This window comes from Loxodonta africana, chromosome 16 (assembly GCF_030014295.1).
Source record: "Loxodonta africana isolate mLoxAfr1 chromosome 16, mLoxAfr1.hap2, whole genome shotgun sequence".
In the NCBI taxonomy this organism is placed as follows: Eukaryota; Metazoa; Chordata; class Mammalia; order Proboscidea; family Elephantidae; genus Loxodonta; species Loxodonta africana.
Genome location: NC_087357.1, coordinates 82,165,878 through 82,180,045, shown reverse-complemented (window position 1 = coordinate 82,180,045; position 14,168 = coordinate 82,165,878). Strand labels below are relative to the sequence as shown.

At 37.7% G+C, this 14,168-nt stretch overlaps 1 protein-coding gene across 14 annotated transcripts in view; it reads right to left on the bottom strand.

Moving 5' to 3' along the window:
- Window positions 1-14,168, bottom strand: part of PARG (poly(ADP-ribose) glycohydrolase) — a 164,358-nt gene that overhangs the window by 71,115 nt on the left and 79,075 nt on the right. For all 14 annotated transcript variants that reach the window (XM_064269831.1, XM_064269838.1, XM_064269832.1 and 11 more), the window contains one exon: window positions 10,893-10,972. In XM_064269831.1, coding sequence (XP_064125901.1) covers window positions 10,893-10,972 — 80 coding nt within the window. The remainder of the gene's footprint in view (window positions 1-10,892; window positions 10,973-14,168) is intronic.

The window sequence follows — 14,168 nt, the reverse complement described above, 5'->3', positions numbered from 1 at the left end:
ACCATACCTGTTCAATCTGTATGCTGAGCAAATAATACGAGATGCTGGACTATATCAAGAAGAACGGGGCATCAGGATTGGTGGAAGGCTCGTTAACAACCTATGTTATGCAGATGACACAACCTTGCTTGCTGAAAGTGAAGAGGACTTGAAGCACTTACCAATGAAGATCAAAGACCACAGCCTTCAGTTTGGATTGCACCTCAACATAAAGAATACAAAAACCCTCAGAACTGGACCAATGAACAACATCATGATAAATGGAGAAAAGATTGAAGTTGTCAAGGATTTCATTTTACTTGGATCCACAATCAACAGCCATGGAAGCAGCAGTCAAGAAATCAAAAGACTCATTGCATTGGGCAAATCTGCTGCAAAGGACCTCTTCAAATTCTTGAACAGCAAAGATGTCACCCCGAAGACTAAGGTGCGCCTGACCCAGGCCATGGTATTTTCAATCACATCATATACATGTGAAAGCTGGACAATGAATAAGGAAGACTGAAGAAGAGTTGACGCCTTTGAATTGTGGTGTTGGCAAAGAATATTGAATATACCATGGACTGCCAAAAGAACGAACAAATCTGTCTTGGAAGAAGTGTGGCCAGAATGCTCCTTAGAAGCAAGTATGCTGAGACGGCATCTTACATACCTTGGACATGTTGTCAGGAGAGATCAGTCCCTGGAGAAGGACATCATGCTCTGCAAAGTAGAGGGTCAGTGGAAAAGAGGAAGACCCTCAACCAGGTGTACTGACACAGTGGCTGCAACAATGGGCTCAAGCACAATTGTAAGGATGGTGCAGGACCAGGCAGTGTTTTGTTCTGTTGTGCGTAAGGTCGCTATGAGTCAGAGCCGACTCGACGGAACCTAACAACAACAACATCTTGCCTGAGTGGCAGTGCCAGCTGGTAGAGAGAATGACCACATTGTGTTCTCTGGTGTGTTTGGGACAGATTGAAAGTTGAAAACTGAGACCTGCAACTTTCAAATCCTAATTATACCAAGGAGAGAGAACGAGCTATCACAGAGACGGAGAGGAAATGGTAAGCAAAGGCTGAAGGCTTTGCCCACCTAAGAGTTTTTTACAGAAAGTAGAATGGGCAAAAACATCAAATATTGGGGAAAACTGACAAAGTTAACACCCTTGAAAATTCCAATGCCCAACAAAAGATCATAAGACATACAAAGAACAGAGAAACAATGGCACATCCAAATGAACATGACAAAGGGAGTTAAAGTGCATCTAGGGATGACCAAATAATGAAAAAAATAAAAAAGGAAGACTACAACAACATTAAAGAACTAAGGGAAAACACAGACAAAGAGCTAAAAGAAATGACAAAAACTATGAAGAACAAAAGCAGGATCTAAAAAAAGAGATACTGCAACTGAAAGGAATGATAACTGAAAATGAGAAATGCAACAGAAGGACTTACTAACAGATTTTATCAGGCAGAAAAAAAGAATCGGTGAATAAGAGGATAAGAGAGTTAAAATTACACATGCTGAGAAGCAAAAGAACAGAGGCTCAAGAGGGCTGAACACATTTTAATAGAATTATGGGACAACAACAAGAGACCTAATATATGCACCATGGGTATTCAGGAAAGAGATAAGAAAAAGGACAGAAGGAATACTTGATGAAAATTCCAATCTAACAAAGAACATGAATCTACAAATCCAAGAAGCTCAAAGACCAAAAGCAAGACTAACTCAAAGAAATCTGCACCAACGTGCATCATAGTGAGGCTCTCAAAAAGTAAAGACAAAGAGAGAATCCTAAATGCAATTAGAGAGAAGAAAACAGTCGCATGCAAAGAATTCCCAATAAATACCAAATTCTCCTCAGAAACACTGGAGGCCAGGAAGAAATGGAATGATATATCTAAAGAGTGAAGAAAAAAGACTGTCAACCAAGAATACTATACCCAGCAAAACTATCCTTTAAGACTTAGGGTGAAATTAAAACATTCCCAGGCAAACAGGGACTGAGAGAGTTCATACCCACCAGTCCGGCCCTACAAAAAAAACTAATGGGAGTTCTGTAGATGGAAGGGAGAAATCACTAGAAAGTAATTCAAAGTCATAGGTAAAAGGAATAATCCCTAATAAAGGGAAATGCACGGACATATATAAGGGCTGGTAATTTTCATGCTTAGTAATTCTAAATATTTTAAAAATTGTTTTATTTACTTTTTTATTGTGCCTTAGATGATTTACAGAACAAGCTAGTTTCTCACTGAACAGTTAGTAAACATTGTTTTATGACACTGGTTAGCAACACTCTCCCTTCTCAACCCTGGGTTCCCCATTACCAGCTTTCCTGTCCCCTCCTGCCTTCCAGTCCTTGCCTCTGGGCTGGTATGCCCCATTACTCTCATTTTGTTTTATGGGCTTGTCCAATCTTTGGCTGAAGGGTGAACTTCAGGAGTGACTTCATTACTGAGCTGAAAAGGTGTCTGGGGGCCATATCCCAGGGTTTCTCCTGTCCCTGTGAGGCCAGCAATTCTGATCTTTCTTTTTGAGTTAGAATAATTCTAAACGTTTTTTCCTTCATGTTTTTTAAGAATATATAAAAAGCAGGAATAAAATTATGTTAAAGGGCACATCAAATATAAAGACATAATTAGTGATAATGACAGCAAAAGAACAGAGAGGAATAGTATAGAAATACCATTTCTTTTGTTGTTGAAGTTAAGTTGGTACCAACTTGCTCCAGAATATTAAGAATCAAGTTGCTAAGTAAAAACCATGAAAATACATTACAAAATACACAAAAGGAGAAGGGAACCAAAAAGGCCCACTATAAAACAAACAATCATAAAATCAAGCAGTTGTAAAGGACAAAGAAAAGAGACACACAAAAAAGAAACAACAAAATGGCAGAAGTCACTTCTTATCAGTAATTACAGTGAATGTAAATGGATTAAATGCTCCAATCAAAAGGCAGAGAGTGGCAGAATGGACCAAAAAAAAAAAAAAAAACTATACCCTATTTACAAGAGATATACCTTAAACTCAAGGACACAAACAGATTGAATGTGAAAGGTGGAAAAAGTACTCCGTGCAAATAATAACCAAGACAGCTTGGGTGTCAATCTAAGTATCAGACAAAGTAGACATTAAGAAAAAATCTGTTAGAAGGGATAAAGAGAGTGACAGTGATAAAAGGGTAAGTTAATCATATATATATATATATATATATATATATAAAATAAACATATATGCACCCCACATCAAGGCACCTAAATATATAAAGCAAACGCCAATAGACCTGAAGGGAGAAATACAGTGCTACAATAGTTGGAGATTTCAATACACCACTTTCAACGTTGGACAGAGCATCTAAAAAGACGACCAACAAGGAGGCAGGGGACATGAATGATACTATAAAACAACTAGGCTTAACAAACATACATAGAACACTCCATCCCAAAACAGCACAATATACATTTGACTATAGTACACAGGGATCATTCTCCAGGACAGACCGTACGTTAGGTTACAAAGCAAGTCTTCATAAATTTAAAAAGACGGAAATCACACAAGGTATTTTCTCTTACCACAACGGAGTGAAGCCAGAAATCAACATCATAAAAAAACCTGGAAAATACACGAACATATGGAAATTAAACAACACACTATTAAACTACCAATGGATCAAGGAAGAAATCACAAATTTCCTGGAGTGAAATAAAAATGAAAGCCCAACATATGAAACCTTATGGGATGCAGTGAAGGCAGTATATGAAGAAGGAAGAAAGATTTCAAATCAACAGCCTAACTCAACAACTCCAGAAACTGGAAAGAGAAGAACGAACTAAGCTTAAACCTACCAGAAGAAAGGAAAGAACAAAGATCAGAACAGAGATAAATAAAATTGAAAACAGAAAAACAAGAGAATCAATAAAACCAGAAGTTGGTTTTTTTTTTAAATTGACAAATATTTAGCTAGACTGACAAGGAAAAGATGAAATAACCAAAATAAAAAAAGAGGGGATATAACTGACCTGATAGAAATAGAGAATTGTGACAGAATATTATGAACTGTATGGCAACAAAGTAGATAAATGAAATGGACAAATTTTTAGAAGCATACAACCTACTCAAACTGAATCAAGTGGAAACAGAAAGTATCAACAGATCCGTAACAAGTGAAGACAACATCAAATCAGTGATCAAAAACCACGCAACAAGAAAACAGTCCCGGACCAAACGGCTTCACTAAGGAATTCTACCAAACATTTACAGAAGAATTGACACCAACATTGTTTAAATTCTTCCAAAAGACAGAGAAGCAAGGACTAGTCCCTAATTCATTCTATGAAGCAAACATAACTCTGATACTCAAGCCAGATGAAGACACCATTCTAAAAGCAAATTACAGGCTAATAGTTCTTATGAAAATGGATGTAAAAATCCTCACTAAAATACCAGCACACAGAATCCAACAGCATATTAAAAGAGCCACACTCCATGACCAAGCGTGATTTATTCCAGAAATGCAGGGATGGTTCTACATTAGAAAATCAATCAACGTAATACACCACATCAACAGAATAAGGGAAAGGAACATTGCTACTTACACAGACGCAGAAAAAGCACTGGATAAAATCCAACACCCTTTCTTAGTGAAAACCCTAAAGATTGGAATAGAAGGGAAATTCCTCAATATGATTCAAGGCATATATGAAAAACCGACAGCCAACATTATACTTAACACAGAGAGAAAGACTGAGCGCTTTCCCCTTGAAATCAGGAACAAGACAAAGAGTGCCTGCTCTCGTCACTTCTATTCAATGTTGTATTAGAAGTCCTAGCTAGAGCAATAAGACAAGGAAAAGAAATAAAAGGTATCTAGGTTGGAAAACAAAAATAAAATTATCTCTATTTGTAAATGGTATGATGCCAAACATAGAAAATCCAAAAGAGTCCATAAGAAAACTTCTGGAGCTAATAGAACAATTTAATAAAGTTTCAGGGTACAAGGTCAACAAAGAAAAATCAGTTGGATTTCTATACACCAGCAATGAGAAATCTGAAAAGAAAATTAGGGGAACAATTATATTTACAATAATATCGAAGATAATAAAATGCCTAGGAATAAATTTAACCAGGGATGTGAAAGACTTAAACAATGAAAACTATAAATGCTGTTTAAAGACATTAAAGAAGACTTAAATAAATGGAAAGATGTTTCATATTCATTGATTGGAAGACTTAATATTGTTAAGATGTCAACGCTACCCAAAAAAAAAAAGTGATCTATAAAAACCAAAGCTGTTGCCGTTGAGTCGATTCCGATTCATAGTGACCCTATAGCTGCAAGAAAACCCCGAACAGCTTTCTTTACAGAAATACAAAAACAAATCCTCAGGTTTATATGGAACGGCAAGAGGCCCTCAATGCTGAAAGAGAAGAACAATGTAGGAGGGCTAACACTTCCTGATTTTAAAACATACTCTACAGCTACAGTAATCAAAACAGCCTGGTACTGGTATAACAACAGACACACAGACCAATGGAATAGAACTGAGAGTCCAGAAATAAACTCACACATTTATGGCTAACTGATTTTTGACAAGAGTGCTAAGTCCATATGATGGGGAAAGAAGAGTCTCTTCAATAAATGGTGCTGGGAAAACTGGATTTCCACATGCAGAAAAATGAAGTGGGATCCATGCCTTACACCAAACACAAAAACAAATTCAAAACAGATTAAGGATCTAAATGTGCAAACTAAAACTATAAAATTCTTAGAAGTAAGAGCAGGGGTAATGCTGTCAGGTCTAGCTTTTAACAATGGATTATGTAATGTAATAACAAAAGTACAAACAGCAAAAGACAAAATAAATAAATGGGACCTCATAAAAATTTTTGTTCATCGAAAGACTTTACCAAAAAAGTGAAAAGACAAGCTACTGCCTGGGAGAATATCTTCGGGAACCAGATATCGGACAAGAATGTAACAATCAAAATACATATAAAACTTCAAAACTTAACAACAAAAAGACAAATAACCCAATCATAAAATGGGCAAAGGACCCGAACAGACATTTCACCAAAGAGGATATTCAAAGAGTCACCAAATACATGAAGAGATGCTCAGCGTTGTTAGCCATAAAAACAAAACAAACTTGTTGCTGTTGAGTGATTCCAACTCACAGTGACCCTACAGAACAGAGTAGAACTGCCCCATAGGGTTTCCAAGGAGTGGCTGGTGGATTCAAACTGCAAATATTTTGGTTAGGAGCTGAATTCTTAAAAACGGTCCCACCGGGGCTCCAAGAACTACCATAAAAAAAGAAACCCACTGCCATCGAGTCGATTCCAACTCATAGCGACCCTACAGAACAGAGTAGAACTGCCCCAGAGTTTCCAAGGAACGCTTGGCGGATTTGAACTGCTGACCTCTTGGTCAGCAGCCATAGCACTTACCCACTACACCACCAGGGTTTCCAAGAACTACCATATGACCTAGCAATTCCACGCCTACGTATATAACCAAAAGACTTGAAAGCAGAGACTCAAACAGATGCTTGCACGCCAGCGTTCAGTCCAACACTATTCACGATAGTCAAAAGGTAGAAACAACCGAAGTTCCCATCAACGGATGAATGGATGGATAAACAAAACGTGGTACATACATATGACAGAATACTACCCAGCCAGTAGGAGAAATGAAGTGTTGATACCTGCTACAATATGGATGGAGCGGAAAGACATGCTTAGAGAAATAATCTGTCACAATTAATAATCAATCACAAAGGACAAATATTGTATGACCTCGCTTATATAAAAAGATAATAAAAGGCAAATGTATAGAGAACAAAGTTTATTAATCATTACCGGGGTAGGAGAAGAGGGAAACGGTGGGTTAAGGGTTAAGGAAACATTGCATTGATTAGGGGTAGGGATGCACAGCCAATTACTGTAATTGCTGTCAAAACTTTGTATGCCTGTAAAAAGTTGAACTGGCAAAAATTGAATGATAGAGATAGCTACAACAATGACAAAAAAAAAGAGTAGCTGTTGAGGCTACTTCTGTATAACCAAAAACCTCCTCGGATTTGGTTTCTTGGTTTGGAGGTTTAGGGTCATGGTTTCATGGGACAACCCAGTTAACTGGCCAAATAACATGTTTAGTGCTTCTGTTCTACCTTCCAGTTTGTTGTGTAGTGTCTGGGATTTTAAAAGCTAGCAAGCAGCCACCCACGGCACAACAATTGGTCTCTACTGGCTGGGAGCACCAGAGAAAGAAGGAGAGTCAGGAACAGGAGGAGGATATGGAATGTCTGGCTAATTGCCTCCTTTGCCACGAGACCAAAAGAACTGGATGATGCCCGGCTACCATTACTGAACATTTTGATCAAGGTTTCTACAGAAGAATCCTGATCAAAAGGGGGAAAATGCAAACAGAATTTCAAATTCTCATGAACTCTAGACCTTCTGGAGACATGGAGCCTGGATGAACCTCTGAAATTACTGTCCTGAGATAAAAATACCCCCTGAAGTCTTAAAACCAAACAATAGTTTAACTTAACTAGTAAAGAATCTCTGCCTTGAGGATCATGCTCTTTTAAGAACTATCTACATGGGATCAAACTGACAACAGCAACTTCAAAAGATTAGACAGAAACCTTAGGGGGCAGTGAATTTGTGTTAATGCAGGAGGAACAACTCAGAAAACGAGGGTGAGAATGGTTGGATAACTCGAAGAATGTAATCAACGCCAGTAAATGGCACATGCAGAGACTGTTGGTGTATGTTTTGCTGTGTATATTTTCAATAACAACAAAATTAATAAAATTAAAATATAAATAAATCATATGGAATATTTACATTAGAAAACAGAATTTGGTTAACATAAGTCTTAATACATTCTTTAGATATTTAACTTTCTTTAAAACCAACGATAAACCCAAAAAACCAAACCCTCTGCTGTTGAGTTGATTACGACTCATAGCAACCCTACAGGACAGAGTAGAACTGCTCCACACCGTTTCCAAGGAGCGCCTGGTGGATTTGAACTGCTGACCTTTCAGCTTTTAATCACTATGACACCAGAGTTTCTAAGACAAATGATAGGCATAATTAAAAACTGACAAGTTAGAAAACTATTCAAACAATAGGGAAACAATCCTATTGGAAACTAATGTCAGTCTCACCATTCAGTAACTTAGCAGAGTAAGTAAGAACATTAAAGGGGTTCATACATATTAAGAGAGACCAAAAGTAATTTATCAATCGATGTTGCTAGCAAGGCAAGAGAAAAGGCAGAAGAACATAGTTTAGATATAATTATTAACAAAAATGCCCGGAAAGCATACCTGTTATCTTTCTTCTATATAAAAAGGTAACTTTCACTCCAGAATAGGGTATTTTGGCTAATCAAATATTTCTCTTAATCACAATATATACTGCATGTGGGTCACCAATTTTAAGAACTTTCTCTAAAAGACAGTTTAAAACTATACTGTAAATAATTTAACTCAGAAGGTTCTTTAAAATCTTTCCATCTCAAGAGTCTCATTACAAATATATAGATATTTGACAAGATTGAAAAGTTGGTCCTGATGGAATTAACATCTTATTTTATCAATCCTAAAAAGCATATTTGCTCATATATTCAATTTCTGAAACTGGGACACATCTTTTATGATTGAAGGGCTCTTGCCATTGCTGTTGATCTGGATTAAAGGAGGATTTTTCCAGAGAAGATGTACTACCTCTGCGTTTGCCAGTCATGTGGGAACACCACTGACCTGACGACAGTCCTAATCAAGTCCTCCGTGGCAGGATTTTGGGGACCACACTGGTGCTGTGGGTTCAGATACCAAACGGTGGCTCGTGGTTCAAATTCTCAGGGAAGACTTCCTTTCCTCTCTCTACCAAGGCCAAGTCTGCGACCTGCAGGTTTTTTGCTTGTCCCATTTCTGCGCGGCCAGGTTATTTTCTTCTCGCTTATCCTTAGACAAAGGGTACCAGCTTTGTACCAAAGGTCTCCTGTTACACTCCCTATCTTGAGTGGCTCTTTTTCCTTCTTAACGATATATAAAGTAATGGTACTTCTTACCATTTATGATGTCCTAGATTAGATGAAATACAGTACTTTAAATAGGTTTCTAGTGTCTATACTCTAGGCGCCAGAACGTCTATACAACGAATCATCACATTGTAAACTTTAATTACCCTTGATATTTTCTACTTAAGTCCTTAGCTTTACATCCTGAAAACCTACAGCAATGTTACACTACGTTTCTATAAAGAATTAACATGTATAGTGAAAAATTCAGAAAATGTTTATTTATAATTTATTTATTCCATCTAATTCCTAATACTAAAAACAAGATAACTTATGATGACTTTCCCAATTCTAATTTAAAAAACAAACTTTTAGCTTTTTCCTCAAAATATCTGGAATCTTAAAACTTAGAAAGGCAAGTTAGTTTTTAGAGAAGACATACTTGATTTGACTTTGAATTACAGAGTTATAACAATGGAAGCCATTCTGCAGTGAAACCCGTGAGAGCCGGCGCTTGATGGGACTGCCTTGTTTTTCCAAGTCTTGCAAGTTTTCTACCTTTGACGGGGAGCAGTCTTACAACTTTTCTGTCACTTGTTTTAGTGGAATATATTTGAGTTTTCCTTCTCTGACAGTTTTCCATCTTACCCAGGTTCTGGCTTTCACAGGTTTAACTGTATTTAAAATATCAAATGTGTTGTCATCTTTCTAACAAATTATTACAAATGAGACTACATTTTCCTTAATAATTCATTCAGTATAGAGGACGAAACTGAAACTCAGTAAGGTAAGAGATAAATACTCCTCGCAAAGATGCATAGGATCATCCGCCTTAAATACCAAAATCTTAATAATTTATTCTTTCCGAAAACTTAAACTGTCCGAGAGCAATACATTCGCAAGGAAAAAATGCCAAGTACACAGTAATGCAACAGAATTACACAGCAAAGAAAGGATATGAGAAAAATGACCTTAGATTGAAAAAAATTATGTGTTTTAAGACAATTCCACAATCTGGATGATCAGACGGGAAAGAACCCATTTCACTTGACCAGGGTTGACCTGTCCTACTTAGCAAAAGGAAATTTTTGAGATATTTTGGTTTCCTTTATAATCAACTTGCAGGAAAGGCCATCTTTGATAACAGCTGACATTTATTAAGTACATAACTTCTCATTAAATGTTTGCAAATACCCTACAGGATAATTATCATTATTATTTTATTATACAGATGAAGAAACTGAAGCTTAGAAAGGTTAAAAAACGTATCCATGGCCACCCAGCTCCTAGGATAAAAGTGGCAATAACAACCTACTATCAGCTGGTGACTACCATTACCAGTTAGACGTTTACCGCTATCACCTCGGCTGCTGTGATTAGCCTCTAGGAAAGCAAGATGGTCAAGTTCCAACAGAGAAAGACAGACACGAAGACACCAAGAATAAGGGATCTACAAAGAGCTCAGAGGGGGAACAAACGACAAGGATGGGTAGGAAGGCAATAAATAGCTGACCTACACAAATCAACTTAATTATTATAGTTAATGCTTCCTTAAATAAACAGCAGTCAAAACATATTTACCTATCAATGTACTTTCTTTTGAAAATATTAGATTTTATTCATTAACAATTCTGCCATGTATGTTACACTGGTTGGATTTCAATGTACATAAACCCCTCAACACACTCACAGCACACATTAATGCATACACACAACATGTACAGATTATAATAGTGAATTATTACTGTTTAAACATGATTCGGGCTGAAGGTATGTTGTGAACACACAATGTTCCTGACATGTCACTTGATCTGAACTGTCCCCATCAGTGAGAAAAATTATAATAAAAATAAAGGAAATTTACTTTTCTCTGTGACTCTTCTAAAGTAGCAGAAGAGTGTTTTAAGCTTCTCTGGTTTCCTTGATGATCGTCCTTCAAACAACCTGAAAGAGAATAAAAATAAACGAGGGTGGAAGATGATTTAAAATGCCTTAATGATTCAAAAAAACACCTAAATCTATATTTCCAACAAGGAATAAAAGAAACAATTTTCCTAGAAGTCAAGTGTGTAACGATACAGAGCTAGAAACTCCTTTGGATTCAAATGGCATCTGGAGAGGTCTGAAACCAACTTCACAAAGGCTTCTTCAAAGTTGTTCAGGCCAGACGCTCTCTCTTAACAACCTTTCTCCAATACAGTCTGCCCAGGGAGAGGCACCGTCTGGTCCCCCGAAGTCAATTAGGGTCAGCAAGTTAATGGATGGCTGTTGCTCAAAGGCAAATACTATTTATAATTCATAGTATTACTAGGTAGTTAAATGACTCAACAAAAATGGCACCTGAAAAAAAATCTGCATTTGTGCTGGACACAGAAGAAATGGGCAGGTATGACAAGATATTGGAGGACTGACTAGCCTTGGTAATTAAACAAATACGCCCTTTGCATGGTAACAAAAACAGCAAACAGGGCCTACCCCCTGCCATCTAGCTTCCAGAAACCTGGGCTTGCATTACTTAATTCAGTTTTCTTTGAAATGACAAGGCATTGTTATTGGTAACACATAATGCAATTTATCCTGAGGAAAGAAAAGCAGGGCTGTAGAAGCATGGGACCTGAGTAAGTAGTTCACTAAAAGATTTCAAACACAAAAGCGTGCTTTTGGGCCTAAGATCTAATTTTTCAAAGGCATTTAAAAACTACAGAGGGATTCAGGGGCTGTAAATGATGAAGTATTATTCATCTGCCTCTAGTCATACACTCTGGCTTTAAAACCAGAAACCCTCCAAGTCACAGTCCACTTCAGTAAGTGCTAAAATGGGTAAAATTTTTCATGGTTATAAAAACAAACTTATGTAACTATACAGAGAGGGAAAAACTAATTCCGTGAGCAAATCCTACTGAGCAACTGAAATGAATGAGGAAGGAAGAAAACGCAGCTTTCAGGTGATCTTGTTTTAATGATCTAAAATTCTGTATTGAGGGTCAACTTCTGAAAAAATAATTCCTAGGAATAATTATTTACTAAAAAGAATACTAACGTCAGATAAAAAAGATTTTAACCAAATCTAAATACTCAATACTTTAAACATAATGTAAGAGTGCCTGTGAAAATTTTTACTCATCTAAAAAAACTTATCTTTTAAAAATGTTTTACACGTATACTCTTAGAATCCCGCTGCCTGCTGAGAGGAAGGCTCTCTGAGAGTGCAGCTTTCAGTGTGGTGTCTTATGTAACGCGTCAACTAGAAGAGCGCTGAAGTCAAAATGAAGAGGCCACTTTGCAGTTTGACTGAACATCCTGTACCAAATAAATGACGGTTTACTAAACGAACACCTTGGGATCTACTGTAAAAGCCCTTTCTGGGCTTACTATTTAGTAGAGGGAAGCAGGATGGATATAAAAGCAGCCCCCACCCACATGTAGAGATGAGCTGGTGGACTACGCACCTCAGTTAAGTGGAAAGTTGCTCCTCAACAGACCTGTTACCTGGCTGCTGCCCTGAAGAAAGAGTTTCCCAAAACATAAACAGAAAATACGTCCCTAGCTTCTCTGTGTGTTCAATCGTTTGTAAAATCACTTGGAAGTTCACATAAATCATACCCATGGTGAAAATTATTAACCTCAGGAGCCACTCAAGACTGCAGATTTATTACCCGAGCAATACGGACTTTACTGAAAGATTATGTGGCTGCTACTATCACTCACTACAAACGAGCACCACTGTTTATTTTGCAGGCCCTGGTTCTGGTAACCTGATAGGTAGAAATCAAACAATCCTAATTTATCCTGTTTACAGTTACTATAAGCCTAATTTCAATCATTACATAACCAAATATGCTTTCCCATCTTCCTAACTGAGCAGGGAAGTGGGGGGAAGATGGAGAGAAAGTTAGGGGAGGTTAAAACAAAAAACGAAAAAAAACAAACCAAACCCAGTGCCATCGAGTCGATTTCGACTCATAGCGACCCTACAGGACAGAGCAGGACTGCCCCATAGAGTTCCCAAAGAGCGCCTGGCAGATTTGAACTGCCGACCCTTTGGTTAGCAGCTGTAGCACTTAACCACTACGCCACCAGGGTTTCCTCGGGGAGGTTAAGTAGGTTTGAAACCCCATGCCAATTCTTACACTTGGTTGTCGTGAGATTTTAAAGTAGTACGTCTAGCCATCCAAATAAAACGAATTATCCTGGTATGCCAGTAAACAAAACAAAATAAAAAAGACAGAAATATGCAGGCAAGCAGCATGCATGAAAGTCTTACAAGGGAGATGTACTGTCTGAGGGACGCATATAGGGTGAGGGAAGAGGGGCAACACAGAGACAGGGGCTGAGAAGGGAGCCTGGGAAAGGGGAGAGACAGCCGGATGGGGCAGGGAAGACAGAGAGAGAGGAGAGAGATACAGAAAGAAAGGGGGGTGAAGACAGACAGACAGGTAGAGTGGGAGACAGAGGGACTGCATGAGAGACAAAAAATAAGACAGAGGGAGAGACACTCAGACAAGCACAGAGAGACAGACTCAGAGAAAGGGAGACAGTCTCATAATAAAACAAGCACCATCCAATTCTTTAACTTGCCAATGCCTTTTTGGGGATGTATATTTTCTGATTTCTGGGTATGTATGTTTGAAGACATGCATGTAAATATGCACATAAACTCAGGCCAGAATAACCCTTCTGCAGCTTGGGAGGACATTCTGGTATTTACCTGAATGATAATTACAGATTTTAAAAGAAAGTAAGTAGAAAAAGCCAGTCAGGCAACCTCACTATGTTCTAAACAAAGCTGTTTTTATTTTCAAGGGAAGAAGTCAATCAAGGGTCAGATACTTATTAACTGGTGTTTTCCTATTTTTCTATCCATACATATAGAGAAACATAGTTTAATAAAATCCTCCCCTGAAAGGAATATTGATAACATTACTGGAATTGGATTCTAGACACACACACACACAACTCCCATGTGATTTCAAGTTAAGGATTAATCTCATTACTACATAGTAAATCAAGCCCAAAGCACTATAACCTCCACTTTAAAATGGAAGCAAGTGATAACAGGAACCCAGCCAGAAAGTCGTTCCTGGCTTTTCTGTGAGGCACTCTGCCATATGGCCCACTAGCATGTTCAATCCAGGGAAGA